Raw genomic sequence first — 16,311 nt, 5'->3', positions numbered from 1 at the left:
GGTCTGATTCCTTCCACAGGTCCTTGGCGGCTCTGCACTCCCAGAGCAAGTATTTCACCGACTCATCTTGGCCGCAGCCTGGTCAGGGGCATGCGGGAGTCCTCGCCATGCCCCGGGAGTGCATAACGGCCCTGACTGGGAAGATCTCATGGGCGACCATCCAGGACAGGTCCCGGTGCCGGTTCAGCAGAACAGGATGGGCCATGTTGCGCCAAACCGCTGTGGGTTCGCCTGTAGCATGCCCACACACTGGACAAACTGGTTCCCGCTCCTGCACAAGAGAGAAGAGACCGTAAAATGTCTTAAAAACTTTTGGAGCTGGATGTAGTGTGTGGGGAGCAGAAAAGAGACTGGGGCTCACAGGTCTGTGTTCTTTTGCCCATCTTAGTCTTTTAGTTTTATTGGCCAGTCTGAGATATGGCTTTTTCTTTGCAACTCTGCAAAGCAGGAAGCCTGCCAGGTGTAGTGGTGGTAAGGATTCACTCCATGGTACTGAAAAGAAAGCTCTGCTGTTGGGACAGTTTTATGTAGGTGTAACAGTACTCTTCTTGCGTTGTGTACAATCAGTCATCGACACGGAACTCCAACATGTAGCACCAGTCATGTAGATGTATTCTGATAAGAACGACACAAAATTGCACGTCATGCAATGCACGTCTCACCATCCAACTCTGCACTCACGCACTGTACAAAATATATGAACCCCCCCCCCCCAGACACAGTAAGTTGCTAGCTAGTACTGGCGGGAATTCTTTACAACAAAATGCACAACAAATATTCTCCAAAAACCGTTGCATCTTATGTGTGATGTTCGAATAACATTTACAAACAATTTGATATAAATTGTATATTTAAATCATCACTTGAGCGTATAAAAATCACTTTTGATGTACAGTGCTTTGCAGCCAACAACTTACCGCTGGTTTGGTGCTTGTTCACTGGGACGATTCTAACTGGAACATCCCCCCTCGTAAGCAAGCTACACAAACCAGCCAATAAGATGCCATGTTGAGTAGGTGAAGGCAAGACAAACTCAAACCAAAAACCCATTGGCTTAACAATGGGGAATCACCAATATAACCCTGTTACATAGGCCCTAACAGTTTGTGGGCACTGTTTGTCACCGTTATAGTGCAATTAACGTATTGTTAATGTTGTGTTGTTTAGTGGCTTTGCTGGCATGCATCTAAAAAAAAATTGGGGGAGTTTGCCCCACCAACATTTACACACTAAATAACCACTGGTTAAGACAAGTAACTATGAAAAGGGCAAACATCATGATAGGCTTGCAAGCTGAGCTTGAATAAGACATCTGATTACCACTTTGCATTTAAAGCGGTTGGTTTTATTATAGATAATAAATAACCAAATAATTGATGGATGTTTACTATATAAAATAAATGCATCCCTTGTCTGCCCCTAAAAGCCGGTCGGCATACGCGTCATCACGTTCCGAAATGAAGGTCACTGTCGTCATGATCTGACAGACCTTCCAGTTGTTTTGAACGCAACATACTGACAGCCAATAAAACACGGCCAAATACTTCCGGGCCAGGGCCGTAAAGAATTTGTCAAAATTAAGTATTCAAGGGAACCTGCTAAATATGTACAAAACACAACCGATAAAAATATGATAGGTAGGCGTACAATACAGCACAAATTATTATATGTTAATCAATATTTACCCCCTTAACTGACTTGTCTAGTTAAATAAAGGTTAGATTAAAAAATATATATATTCACGTTTCCACAATAAAGAACCTTTATTTTGAAGACCTGACGAAATAATTGACCAGGAAGTGATTATCTTCAAGGCATTACACGCTCGTGTGTATTTTTATGAATTTATAAACTACAGTATTAGAATTTCATCGCTGTTGCTACTGCAATCAATATAATAAACGTTTTATGTTATGGAAACGTGTAACACTTGCATGGGATAGGATACTCGAGTTCATTGTATTTGCGTGGTTTCAGTATCGTGTGCAGTGAGCTAACTAACTGCTGTAGCTATTAGCTTACTAGCTAGGTTAGCTGCTCAACATGTAAACTTGTCATGTGATCATGTGAAATTATTTTGGTCATACCCGGGTCACAACATATTGATTTGGTAAACTGGCCATTTTTTATGTGCATCTATACCAATCTTTGCCCAACACCAATTTGTTGTTGACCATATTTAAGTTGTTGACTTCCTTCATTACAGTTTTTTCCTTGTCTCCTGCAGGACTGTAGCAGACTGACTAGTGCCAGGATTGAACCCAGCCATGAATATAACTGTGTGCTCTTCAGCGCTGTTGACTCGTGCTTACAGAATGTGTATTTCAAAAGCCCCACGGCCCCATTCCACTGGATCCATTGGCTGGGTAGTCCCTGTCTGCATGGCCCCCAACCGGTCTTATTCTACAAACATCAAGGTTCGTTCCTACCTACAGTACATGAAGCGGAAGATCAAGCCCCCACCAAGTCCTCCATACCCCCATATCTGCCAAGTGGGTGAACCGGTGCTGCGAGCCAAGGCTGCAGCGGTGGACCCTGGGGCAGTACAGGGTCCGGAGGTTCAGGAGGTGATCCACAGCATGGTAAAGGTGATGCGGAAATTTGAATGTGTGGGACTGAGTGCACCTCAAGTTGGAGTGCCACTTCGTATCTTAGCTCTGGAGTTCCCAGAGCGCATGTTGGAGGACAGCTTGCCTGCTGCACGTGAAGCCCGCGGTCTGACCACTGTGCCTCTGCGGATCTTTATCAACCCACAGCTGCGAGTCCTAGATGGACGCACAGTTCTGTTCCAGGAAGCCTGTGAGAGCATCTCGGGGTTCTCGGCCACTGTTCCACGCTACCTCTCTGTGGAAGTCTCAGGTGAGATAAGTAACGTGTTCCAGAGAGCAGCAAAAAAAAATCAAAGTTATGTTTTGCAACTGTTTGGAGTAATGATTACACCCCAGATTTAATGTACCCGAAACAGCCATCTAACCTAAATCAACCTAAATCAACATCAAATTAATTAGGCATGCGTTTGTTTTTTTTATTAATGTTTGAATTTTTTGTGTCAAAGGCTTGAATGAGAAGGCAGAGCCTGTGACCTGGCAAGTGAGCGGCTGGCCCGCACGCATCCTACAGCATGAGATGGATCACTTGGATGGAGTCCTATACATTGACCGCATGGACAGTAAAACATTCATTAACGTGAACTGGGCAGCAAAGAATGAGTAGCCGTTTCAAACAAACCTAGTCACCCTGATTGACCCACAGCACTTAAAGACAGTTCTTGGACATAACATGGCAGCAGATAAGACCATTCTGAAACCTTTCCTTTGACTGATTAAACTGTAAATTCGTAATAATAAATAATGTATTTATGAAGGCAGATTTATAGTCTGGATGAATATTCAATTCTCTTGCAAGTTGTTTAATTTGTGTGAACATTTTTAAAGGAACTGAAATATTGACTAAACTGTGGTGCCACCAGATGGCTGACCACAGAGAAAATATTGCTGAATGTTGGAAGTAAAGAAAAAACTGAATAGCTTTTATATGCTGTAGTATCCTACATTTAAACATCAACATCTAAAGAGCACAGCACGAGAGACATCTGTTCCTATTTTAAATCCCATTTAATTCAAATATCTGCAGAAAAAATAACAAATAATGAAAACAAACACCTTAACCTCAAACCACATTTGGCAGTATTACCTTAAATCTTGACCTGCAACATTTAATCACTGGTTTCAGACTCCTAACATAAGTTTAAGGCTCCAGATCCCAACAGAAAATGAGACTGGATAAATTATAATGCAAAACAAAGGTCACTTTCAGGGAAATTTAAGGACCTACCAAGAGCCCAAAATAGAAAAATATACAAGAGTTTGGCACTTCACTTTTAATCCCTGGCTGGGCTAAAGCTAATGTATATATTATTACAAATTAAGGGTATTTTGAATTGAAAGCAACACGTACTTTGCCTTAAAAGTATTCACACCCCTTGACTTATTCCACATTTTGTTGTGTTACAGCCTGAATTTAAAACGGATTGAGTGTCATCACTGGCCTACACACAATGTCCCATAATGTCAAAGTGGAATTATGTTTATTTTTTTACTTTTACAAATTAATAAAAAATGACAAGCTGAAACGTCTCAAGTCAAGTATTCAACCACATTTCATGGCAAGAGTAAAAATGTGCTTAACAATTCACATAAGTTACATAGACTCACTGTTCGCAATAATAGTGTTTTACATTATTTTTAATCGACTACCTCGTCTCTGTACCCCACACATACAATTATCTGTAAGGTCCTTCAGTTGAGCAGTGAATTTCAAACAGATTCAACCACAAAGACCAGGGAGGTTTTCCAATGCCTCGCAAAGAAGGACACCTATTGGTAGAAGCAAAATTTTAAAAAGCAGATATTGAATATCCCTTTGAGCATGGTGAAGTTATTACACTTTGGATGGCTTGTCAATACAGCCAGTCACTACAAAGATACTGGTGTCCTTCCTAAATCAGTTGAAAGAGAGGAAGGAAACTGCTCAGGGATTTCACCATGAGGCCAATGGTGACTTTAAAACAGATACAGGGTTTAATGGCTATGATAGGAAAAAACTGAGGATGGATCAACATTGTAGTTACTCCACAATATTAACCTAATTGAGTGAAAATAAGGAAGGTGTACAGAATAAAAAATATTCCAAAACATGCATCCTGTTTGCAACAAGGCCATACAAAGTAATACTGAAAAAAATGTGTCAAAGCAATTCAGTTTTTGTCCTGAATACAAAGTATATTTGGAGCAAATCCAATACAACACATTACTGAGTGTAACTCTCCATATAATCATGGTATAGTGGTGGCTGCATCATGTTATGGGTATGCTTGTAATCGTTAAGATAAGGGGAGGTTTTCAGGATAAAAAATAAACGTAATGGAGCTAAGCACAGGCAAAAACCTAGAGGTAAACCTGCTTAAGTGTGCTTTCCAGCAGACACAGGGAGATTAATTCACCTTTCAGCAGTACAACAACCTATAACACAAGGCCAAATCTACACTGGAGTTGCTTACCAAGAAGACAGTGAATGTTCCTGAGTGGCTGAGTTACAGCTCTGACTTAAATCTGCTTAAAAATCTATGGCAAGACCTGAAAATTGTTGTCTACCCATGATAAATTACCGATTTGACAGAGCTTGAATAATTTTGAAAAGAATCATAAGCAAATGTTGCACAATCCAGATGTGGAAAGCTCTTAGCGAGACTTACCCAGAAAGACTCACTGCTGTAAATCACTGCCAAAGTTGGCTATAACATGTATTGAACCCCCTGTAGTCTAACAGGGGGTTGAATACTTATCTAATCAATATATGTTAGTGTTTTATTTTCCATATTATACAGTGGGGTAAAACATTATTTAGTCAGCCACCAGTTGTGCAAGTTCTCCCACTTAAAAAGATGAGAGAGGCCTGTAATTTTCATCATAGGTACACTTCAACTATGACAGACAAAATGAGAAAAAAAATCCAGAATATCCCATTGTAGGATTTTTAATGAATTTATTTGCAAATTATGGTGGAAAATAAGTTAACAAACAGTAAACAAACAGATCACTGACCATTTCGAATCCCACCGTACTTTCTCCACTGTGCAATCTGGTTTCACCTCAACCACGCTCAAGGCACTAAACGATATCATAACCGCCATCAATAAAAGACAGTACTGTGCAGCCGTCTTCATCGACCTGGCCAAGGCTTTCGACTTTGTCAATCGCCGTATTCTTATTGGCAGACTCAACAGCCTTGGTTTCTCAAATGACTGCCTCGCCTGGTTTACCAACTACTTCTCAGATAGAGTTCAGTGTGTAAAATCGGAGGGCCTGTTGTCCGGACCTCTGGCAGTCTCAATGGGGGTGCCACAGGGTTCAATTCTCGGGCCAACTCTTTTCTCTGTATATATCAATGATGTTGCTCTTGCTGCGGGTGATTCCTTGATCCACCTCTATGCAGACGACACCATTCTGTAAACATCTGGCCCTTCTTTGGACACTGTGTTAATAAACCTCCAAATGAGCTTCAATGTAATACAACACTCCTTCCGTGGCCTCCAACTGCTCTTAAACGCTAGAAAAACTAAATGCATGCTCTTCAACCGATTGCTGTCCGCACCCGCCCGCCCGACTAGCATCACTACTCTGGACGGATCTGACTTAGAATTTGTGGACAACTAAAAATACCTAGGTGTCTGGCTAGACTGTAAACTCTCCTTCCAGACTCACATTAAGCATCTCCAATCCAAAATTAAATGTAGCATCGGTTTCCTATTTCGCAACAACGCCTCCTTCACTCATGCCGCCAAACATATCCTTGTAAAACTGACTATCCTACAGATCCTCGACTTCGGCAATGTCATTTACAAAATAGCCTCAAACACTCTACTCAGCAAACTGGATGCAGTCTATCACAGTGCCATCCGTTTTGTCACCAAAGCCCCATATATCACCCACCACTGCGATCTGTATGCTCTCGTTGGCTGGCCCTCGCTACATATTCGTCGCCAGACCCACTGGCTCCAGGTCATCTATAAGTGTTTGCTAGGTAAAGCTCTGCTTTATCTCAGCTCACTGGTCACCATAACAACACCCACCCATAGCAGATGCTCCAGCAGGTATATTTCACTAGTCATCCCCAAAGCTAACACCCATTTTGGCCGCCTTTCCTTCCAGTTCTCTGCTGCCAATGACTGGAACGAATTGCAAAAATCGCTGAAGTTGGAGACATATCTCCCTCACTAACTTTAAGAATCAGCTATCTGAGCAGCTTACCGATCTCTGCAGCTATACATAGCCCATCTTTAAATAGCCCACCCAACTACCTACCTCATCCCCATATTGTTTTTATTTACCTTTTTGCTCTTTTGCACATCAGTATTTCTACTTGCACATCATCATCTGCACATCAATCACTTCAGTGTTAATTTGCTAAACTGTAATTACTTCGCTACTATGGCCTATTTATTGCCTTACCTCCTTACTCCATTTGCACACACTGCATATAGATTTTTCTATTGCGTTATTGACTGTACTTTTGTTTATCCTATGTGTAACTCTGTTGTTTTTTGTCGCACTGCTTTGCTTTATCTTGGCCAGGTCGCAGTTGTAAATGATAACTTGTTCTCAGCTGGCCTACTTGGTTAAATAAAGGTGAAATTTTAAAAATAAAAAGGTCAGTGTGGGTTAACCGCTTTCCCTTGTTTTACAACCCTGGGCCCAATGTTACTGTTGATGAGCAGCTTATGCCATTTAGGAGCCGCTGCCCCTTCAGGCAGTACATACAGTCTAAACCCGAAAAATATGGAATCAAGATCTGGGATGCCTGTGATGCGGCTTCATCATATGCGTGAAACTTGCAAATGTACATGGGGAAGCCAGATGGAGGCGCCCCTGAAAAGAACCATGGGATGCGGGTTGTCCTGGACGTGGCCACAACATCACCTGCAATAACTTTTTTACTTCGAACAAGCTGGGACAGGAGCTCCTCAAGAGGAAGCTGACAATGGTAGGAACAGTATGGAAAAAACAAGCCAGAGCTCCCACCTCAGCTGTTGAATACACAGAACAGGCCTATTAATTCCTCTAAGTTTGTGTTTACAGCGAACTATTGTCCTACATGCCAAAGAAATGAAAAAATGTGGTACTCATGAGTACGCTGCATAGGGATGGGAGAATCTGTGGCCAGGAGCATCAAAAACAAGAAATCATAATGGATTACAATGCCACAAAAAGGAGGGGTGACTGGCTACAGATGCAAAAGAAGAACCCTACGCTGGCCATTTGGGATATTTTTCAACATCTTGGACATCTCGGCGTACAACGTGTTTGACATCTGGTTGGCGTTGATCCCAGATTGGAACAGAGGGAAGCTCCAGAGGAGATGGCTCTTTCTCAACGAGCTGGGCAAGGCATTGGTAAGACCTCAAATCCAGAGGAGGCAACATATCCCATGGACCCCAAACATTGTGAGGAGGATTCAGGAGGAAGATGCTGGTACACCATCCGCCCGACCCACAAATCCAACAACTCCAATATTAGAAGTAAGTGTGAGTGATGTTGTTGCATGTGTGTGTGTCTGACTCTCCTACCTTGGCCTGCTGTCACTATATATGTGAGTGAGATGTTAGAAAAATGACTGAACTGTTTTCATCATTCTAGAATGCAGCCGGTAGCAACAAGAAGAACCGCAGCGATGTGTGGAGACCCAAGAAGGACAGGAAGACACAGAGCACATACATCAAAGTGCAAGAAATATATTTGCAACACACACAGTAAAACTTTGTCCCTCATGTGGTGTGTAGACCAGCCTTAATTTGTGTTTCATGGGGCTCATTTACTGTATAATTTCTATAAAATACTGTATGTAAAATGTGTCTTTCCAATTTGTTCAGTTCAAAGCATTAAACATCAATAGTGATGAAAACCTTGTTTCATTTATATTTGTTCATGATTTATTCCACCCATGTCTTGACTATAATTGCTTTTGTTTAAAAAAAATCACATTTGATTAAAAATAACAAATAGCGCTTTTATTGATAAATGTGATCTAGCAGAGGTAAATGGCAGATATTAACCATGTATTGCTTGTAAATGATATGTCAATATCTAAGTATTAAGTATTTTTAAGTAAATTGTTATGGCGGTATTGTTTTAAAAACCCAATAATGTTGTGGGTCCATCAGACCTGTGAACATTGGGTGAATAACAAAAACATGAACACCACACAAGGGTTAAAAGAATTGAGAAAACAAGTGATGCTAGTGAAGAGATGGTAGTGGACACACCACCGCCTGTAGTAAATGTTGGCTACCAGTCAAAACATACCATGTGTGTTAAAAGGGTAGATTTTGTGGCATTCATTGCCACAGTTGTAAACTGTATGACACAAGTCATAAATAAAAATAAAAAACTGGATATTATTGCAGCAGAAAAGTTTTTGGGACTTGCAAGGGGTACTAGCGCTGGAACTACATGCCTTCCCAGGTTCCCCCAAAAAGTTGTTTGACATTTTTTGTATTTTGGTTTAAAAATATATTTTGTTCAATTTTGGGGGAATCCTTTTTCCACCCCGCACAGTAGATGGCGGAATGCACATTACATTATGCGATCGCCAATATACCTAAGAAGAAATGACAGGCTGTGGTCTCTTGGTTTAGTTATAAAAAATCGTTGGTATTACACCCCACCCAGAAGACTGTCGACCAATCAGGTTCACGTTATCCTGCTGCGTCGCGCGGTTGCTAAACTATCATCACGAATTGCCTTCTCAAAGTCAGGGTATGAATCGAGAAATCTGCCTATTTTCCTCGAAAGTAAGTAATGTCACGAATCCAAAGCTATACGATATTACAGAGAACACGTTAATTATCTCACATCGCGGAAAATATGTGTAATGTTATACTTGTTCACGAAATTGATGCTAATGTTGGGGTTTTGAGCTAGCGCCCAATTGACTCCCGTTTCAACTCCTTGGAGAACTCGCCTTGAACCAGATTAGCTCAGAATGCACCGCGCGGCCCATTGACGACGCAATGTTCCGATAACATTTGCATATGTTTGTTAGGGAACGCCTACTCTGTCAAATGCGCTTGCGCAGTAACTCAATTCACTTTTGCTCACCTTTGAAACATTGCAAACTCTTAAAACTTTGGCAAAAGGTAAAGCCTACAAAACGTTATCCACTCTGTTCGTAACATATTTTAGTTTTGGGAATAGGAAACAGTATTGAGACCAAATGTTTCATTGATGAGAAAATGTGCAGAATGTCTGCCAAAATCCATCTTCTCCCACTGCTGGCCAATGGGCTTCCTCTCACTACCATATTTGGTAGTGAGTTGAAACGCCAAGCGGATTCTTCACATTTATACGTCCAGTAAAATATCTGTCTCATTGTTCTATCTATGGTATCTCTGTAGCTACTCACCCTAAACCTGTAACATCGATGAGCATGATTTTAATGTTTGAACCCAATCAAAAGTTCAGAAAAGTTAACTGTCACGTAACAGCTCAAAAATGTGGGTGCACTCGATTTAGCTCAGCTCCCAGCCCATCTTTGTTTCGATTGTTGTCATTTAGCAGACACTCTTATCCAGAGCAAATGGAGTTAAGTGCCTTGCTCAAGGGCACATCAACAGATGTTTCACCTAGTTGGCTTGGGGATTCAAACCAGCGACCTTTCAGTCACTGGCCCAATGCTCTTAACCACTAGGCTAGCCTCAAAACCGATGCATGAGTAATTATGGGTTAAAACAGATGGGTTGGCTTAGATTGTTGACAACATGTAGCCTAAACTAGATTTTGTCTCCAATGTTTATTGAAACATAAATACATTTGCACAATGAGCACTTGTTGTCTCTCAAATACAGCATTACAGTTGTTGATTATCTAGGTAGTGAATTTCAGCCATATTGACATGAACTAGCTGAAACGAGTCACCTTCAATTCCCTACATGTATTGTCATTTTCGATAAATTCTCAGCTACCCCATCTATAGCACAGCCATAAAGTAGAGTGGGAAGAATTATGAAAACAAAAATAAGCTTTTTGGTCTCAAAGTGAAAATCTGCATCTTTTCAACTTCATAATTATTATCTCCAGCACAAAACCAGTGTCTACATATGTGAAAACACAGCATTTCTATGATCTGTGGTTGAAAAGATAAGAAGGAATCTTCAAAATATTTTAATGAGAAATCACAGGGTAGGATTAAAATCAATAAAAAAAAACAGTGATTTTCAAAGCTTGCAACGACTATCTAGCCAGGGGGGTATTTTCTAGCTCCCCACATCAAAGTTTGAAAATCACTGTTTTTAAAATAATTAACTTTTGATTATGTCATTGGGTAGAACTTTTTAAGTTACATTTTTTTCTACAAAACATAGAAATGTGTCATTTTCACATATGTAGACACTGGTATTGTGCTGGAGATAATGAAAATGAGGTTGAAAAGGGGTGCAATTGCCCTTTCATTTAAGGTTAGGATTAGGCATAAGGTTAGCAGTGTGATTAAGGTTAGGGTTAGGTTTAAAATATGATTTTAAGAATAAAAATGTTAGAAATAGGCAAGGTCACAACCATATATTTAGAGACTTAGGCCAACTTATAGAATGTTGAATATTGTTCTAATTCTAGACATTCAGTTACATACCATTGTTTAAACATTCCCCATCTAATGTTAATGATGGCTGCCATATAATGTTGTAGTGTCATGTAAATGCATCATAATGCTCATTGTAGACATTCAGTTTTATAGTATGTTTTTTAATACTCCCCATGTAGCCTAATGTTAATGGGAAGCTAATATGGCTGACATAGAATGTTGAAGTGTCATGTTAATGCATCATAATGTTGAAACTGCCTTGGCCCAACTCGCTAAATACATGGCTCTGGGCGGGGTTTATTCCTTTGTGGCAGTGTTAAGTAGTGAAGACTCACTGAATCCGAATGAACCAAAAAAATATTAATATTCATACTACATTAATAACAAATTAATTTGCATGTTTATTTAAATGTTCATTTAAAACAATATACATATTCAAAATATAGCCTATGAATTTAATATATTAAATATCTGTAATATTTGAGAGAGAGAGAGAGAGAGAGAAGTGAAAGGGGAGAGGGGAGATGGGATGTCAATTAGGTTTTGCCGTTGTTCTTTCACCTGATACGGGCGTGGCTTCAGTGACACTTGTAAAGGGGCGGAACTGTGGCCCTTGTTATTGTTTTAAAGGTCCCGGGTGGTACAAAGTACTCTCCATAGACTCAGACTGTCAGCGGTGTTTAAATTCCTTTGTACAGTCCTTTGGACCTATTCAGCATGTCAAACGCGGACAGAGTTGTGTTAGCTCTCGGTGGAGCAGGAACAGTGGGCTCTGGAATAGTTAAAGCACTCCTCGACAAAGGTAAGATGTCCTTATTGAGATAAGGAGCATATGGAGTCTTGAAACCATTACACCTGCCTTAAGACAATGCCCCCGCCCACGGTTAATGGTCAGGATTAAATTGTGCAACATCTATAATTTCCTGCGTGCAAAATATGTAGGACATATGAAGAGGTCTAATAAATCTTATGCTGTGTGCGCCATTTGCCATTGGTCGTTGTTGGGTGGATCAAATTGGGTCTGCTGGGAAGTAGTTGTTTTGTTTGTGTTTCTCAAGTTATGTTGGGTAATAGATGAAAAAGATTTGAGTAATTGAGAAGAAAAAAAAAGGATGAGGCTACCGTTCGTTGTCAAGGTGAATTGTGGATTGTCACCGCGCGTAAAAAAAAAAACGGTCTCTCCTTTACGCACAGATTTCAAGTTGTGATTCTCATAAGAATGTCCAAAGACTTGATATTGTCTTGAACTCCAACTAGCAGTTAACATCGGGAGCAATGTGAATGCATTGTTGTATTTCGTCAAAAGTGCTGGTAGCCTAGCATAAGCCTGTGTATCTTGGTTTAACGTTTTCACATAGGTTTCTCGGGACGCGATAGATAATAAAATGTATGGTGAATCGAAATACCACGACGAGTTGATTGATTGGTATAGCCCTTTTCATTTATACCACACTGTCATTCCTCGGGTGACAAGTTGCCTTAAGTGTCTATCACTTGTCAAGTGGACATTCCAGTTTCTTGAAAATTGTGTTTTGTTGAATAGTATAATATATTGTCCATGACATTCTACAATGTTAAATAAAATATTTAGCAATAAGCCAACCCAACTACTGCAGCAAAATTAACCTTCTGTTTGCCTGATTGTGACTGTGTACTGTCCATGTTTCAAGGTTTCAAGGTGGCTGTCATCTCCAGAGACAACAGCAGATTAGAGAAGCTCAGGGGGTTTGTTTCGCCCTCCGTCCGAGACAACCTCACTACCCTAGTCGGGAATGTTGGTAAGAGCACCCATTCACACTCCTTGGCGGGTGACAACATTTGACAGACATATTTTAGAAATGAGAGTATTGTTGAAGGTATCCCATATATATTAAGACAATGCCCCCGCTATATATATATATATATATATATATATATATATATATATATATATATATATATATATATATATATATATATATATATAACCAAAAACGAATGTATATATAACCAAAAACGAATGTATGGAAACACCTCTCAAACTCTGTTACTCTTCGTCTTAGGTTCAGAGGAGGGGGCAGAGGTGGTCAAGCATGCCCTTCTGAAGTCTGTTGGCAAGGTGACAGACATTGTGTCATCTCTGGGATTCAGCTGGTGGCAGGGTGGGCCACCACATACCCAGACTCTGAAAGAACTACACTGGGTGAGTCTTCAACACACCTCACTGACTAATTCATGATCCAGAGTTTACCATCCTCATTATCTGTTAAGCTGTCATGATTTCATTGTTTTAAATCTGCACTCCACAACCTTCCTCTCTTTTCTGTCAGTTACACATCTCTTTAGATTTCCCTCTCATCTTGAATTCTTCCTCTCTCACTACTTTAATCTGTATTATTCTTTTAATACTTCTCATCCACCCGTAGGTGATTGAGACATTGCTGTTTAGCACCTTTGTATCATGGAAGGTCTTCTTTCCGCTGGTGAGAGACGACCCCAACTGCACCTACACCTTTATCACAGGTGAGTCTCCCACCTGGGCCCTTCCCTACATTCCAGCCAGTACAGTAGTGTGTGTTCTGTGAAAGTGATTGGACCATTTGAATGACATCGGCAACACCTGTTAGTACACTTGTCTTGAGGAACAACTTTCTTCCCCACTTGATAACACAATATTTTGTCCTTGCACATTATGCTGAGTATGGCTTGGTGGTTATTGGGCAGTGATGTGTGCTGTGCCGCAGGTGGTGCTGGAGAGAAGCTGTTGATGCCAGGTACAGGGTTCCTGACTGTTGGCGCCGCCAGCACCCTGGCATTCTGTCAGGTACTACGAGAGGAGTACCCAGAAGTGCCCTGCAAACTCAACCAGGTGTGGCCAAGATCTATAATGTAAACCCCCATTGTTTAGTTAGCTAGTGTATATTAAGGATCATGCTATCAGTTGCAGAACTTGTCTCAGTCTACCCAAATAGCAATTGCCAGTAAAAGTTGTCTGCAATATTGTGATCCTGAATACACCCTTCCCTTGTCTTGTTTGTTGGTTCATATACACTGAGTATACAAAACTACTCTTTCCATGAAACGGACCAGGTGAATCCACGTGACAGCTATGATCCCTTATTGATGTCTCTTGTTACATCTACTTCAATCAGTGTAGATGAAGGGGAGGAGACAGGTTAAAGAAGGATGTTTAAGCCTTGGGACAATTGAGACATAGATTGTATGTGTCATTCAGAGGGTGAATGGGCAATACAAAATATTTAAGTGCCTTTGAACAGGGTATTGTAGTAGGTGCCAGGCTCACCGGTTTGTGTCAAGAACTGCAATGCTGCTGGGTTTTTCATGCTCAACAGTTTCCCACATGTGTCAAGAATGGTCCACCACCCAAAGGACATCCAGCCAACTTGACACAACTGTGGGAAGCATTGGAGTCAACATGGGCCAGCATACCTGTGGAACACTTGACACCTTGTAGAGTCCATGCCACGATTAATTGATGCTGTTCTGAGGGCAAAAATGGTGCAGTTCAATATTAGGTGTTCCTAATGTTTTGTACACTCAGCCAATCTGCTGTACACTATCATTAACCAACAGTTGTGGAAAATGTACCCAATTGTCATACTTGAGTCAAAGTAAAGATGCCTTAAAAGAAAAATGACTAAAGTGAAAGTCACTGAGTAAAACCCTACTTGAGTAAAAGTCTAAAAGTATTTGGTTTTAAATATACTTAAGTATCAAAAGTAAAAGTATTTGCTAAAATATACAAAAGTATAAATACTTTCAAATTCCTTGTTAAGAACCAGACCGTGCAATTGTTTATACATTTATGGATAGCCAGGGGCACACAACTCTCAGACATAATTTACAAACAAAGCATTTTGTGTTTAGTGTGTTTGCCAGATCAGAGGCTGTAGGGATGACGAGGGATGTTCTCTTGATAAGTGTGTGAACAAGACAATTTTCCTGTCCTGCTAAATGTAACAAATATTTTTGGGTGTCAGGGGAAAGTATATGGCTTAAAAAGCACATTATTTTCTTTAAGAATTTTGTGGAGTCAAAAATGTAAATACAGATTTTTAAAAAACGACTTAAGTAGTACTTTTTAAAGTTGTTTTACTTAAGTACTTTACGCCACTGTTAACCAATGCCAACTGGCTTCCATTCACTTGCTCTCACAGGTAAAGATCAACACAGGTGTGGCCCCTCCAGAGCGCATGGCTCCTGGTTACCTGAACCACCTGGACCTTGGTGAGGCTGTGGCCACGTTGGTGGAGAGAAAGAACACCACCCACACAGTGTTCCCTGTCAACTCCCCGGCAGACTTAAAAAAAGTCATTCTCGGGGGTAACCTTTAAGGCTTCCCCGCTCTATCATAAGTCCCTGCAGACTCTCAACTATAGTGCTGGAGTCATTCCACATCAATTTTACTGTATAGTCAGGAATGTGCTTTTCTTTGCATGCATTATAACCCTGTAAGGAAGATGCCAAGCTTTATGTAAATTCATGCCAGAATCTGCATAGTCCTTAATTGTTCCAGTGTTCATGCACTAATAACCACATAATGCACTACCTTCCAGGATGTCAATGGAACTGTGCAGGTGCATAGTAGATTATTTAGATGTGCTCTATTGGGAAAGTGCAGGATGACTCTGAGATGAGGCAGCAAAAGACGGTGGGGGGACAGGGAGGGTAGACGGTAGGGGCGGCGATGGGGGGCTTGGCACATTTCTGTCCCCCTAGCGTGACTCTCTGTCCTGTTCACAGGCGCCCTCCACCCAACCCCTTTATCTGGGACAGCACATCCCATAAATAAACAATGCGGTGGGAGGTCTGATAGAGGGAAAATAAATATCACAGAGTGCATTGTCTTTGTTTTACTGTTCTGTTAATGGCATACATGCTTAAGCAACTAGAATGTATATTTGTCATGCCAATAAAGAAACCTGAATTGTGTTAAGGCAACGCTAACTAAATGAGGGGGGCTTATGCAGTTGGGTCAGAGGTTGTTGGCAGTGGTTTTGTTTTGACCGTGTCGGATGACAGCTCAATTAGGCCAACTTTGAATGAACAGCGGGGGAGAATCCTCCAGTCTCTCACTCCATCACACACAAAACATTTACAAACACTAATGCCTACATACCCTCCTATCATACCCTCGTATGATGCCCTTTTTTTATTCTAATAGAAAAATATAAT

The 16,311-nt window shown here is 40.8% G+C and overlaps 2 protein-coding genes across 3 annotated transcripts; both read left to right on the top strand.

The window, feature by feature from the left end:
* The first annotated feature begins 1,779 nt into the window (after positions 1 to 1,779).
* On the top strand, positions 1,780 to 4,132 carry LOC139381834 (peptide deformylase, mitochondrial-like). Of its 2 annotated transcripts, none has more exons than XM_071125652.1 (3): positions 1,780 to 1,827; positions 2,228 to 2,859; positions 3,056 to 4,132. In XM_071125652.1, exons 2-3 carry the CDS (start codon positions 2,268 to 2,270, stop codon positions 3,211 to 3,213), a joined length of 750 nt encoding a protein of 249 aa, XP_070981753.1. In that variant the 5' UTR covers positions 1,780 to 1,827; positions 2,228 to 2,267; the 3' UTR covers positions 3,214 to 4,132. The 2 variants fall into 2 exon arrangements, with proteins under 2 accessions (XP_070981753.1, XP_070981744.1); XM_071125643.1 differs by having other exon boundaries at positions 1,791 to 2,110.
* A 7,584-nt stretch (positions 4,133 to 11,716) lies between these two features.
* On the top strand, positions 11,717 to 16,068 carry LOC139370963 (uncharacterized). Its single transcript, XM_071110900.1, has 6 exons — positions 11,717 to 11,938; positions 12,807 to 12,914; positions 13,179 to 13,318; positions 13,542 to 13,638; positions 13,860 to 13,984; positions 15,294 to 16,068. The coding sequence occupies exons 1-6, from the start codon at positions 11,854 to 11,856 to the stop codon at positions 15,468 to 15,470; spliced, it is 732 nt and encodes a 243-aa protein (XP_070967001.1). The 5' UTR covers positions 11,717 to 11,853; the 3' UTR covers positions 15,471 to 16,068.
* Positions 16,069 to 16,311: the final 243 nt, after the last annotated feature.

The sequence above is a fragment of the Oncorhynchus clarkii genome, chromosome 2 (assembly GCF_045791955.1).
Source record: "Oncorhynchus clarkii lewisi isolate Uvic-CL-2024 chromosome 2, UVic_Ocla_1.0, whole genome shotgun sequence".
NCBI classification, from domain to species: domain Eukaryota; kingdom Metazoa; phylum Chordata; class Actinopteri; order Salmoniformes; family Salmonidae; genus Oncorhynchus; species Oncorhynchus clarkii.
The sequence above is the reverse complement of the archived record's forward strand: the minus strand, read 5'-3'. Positions and strand labels throughout refer to the sequence as shown.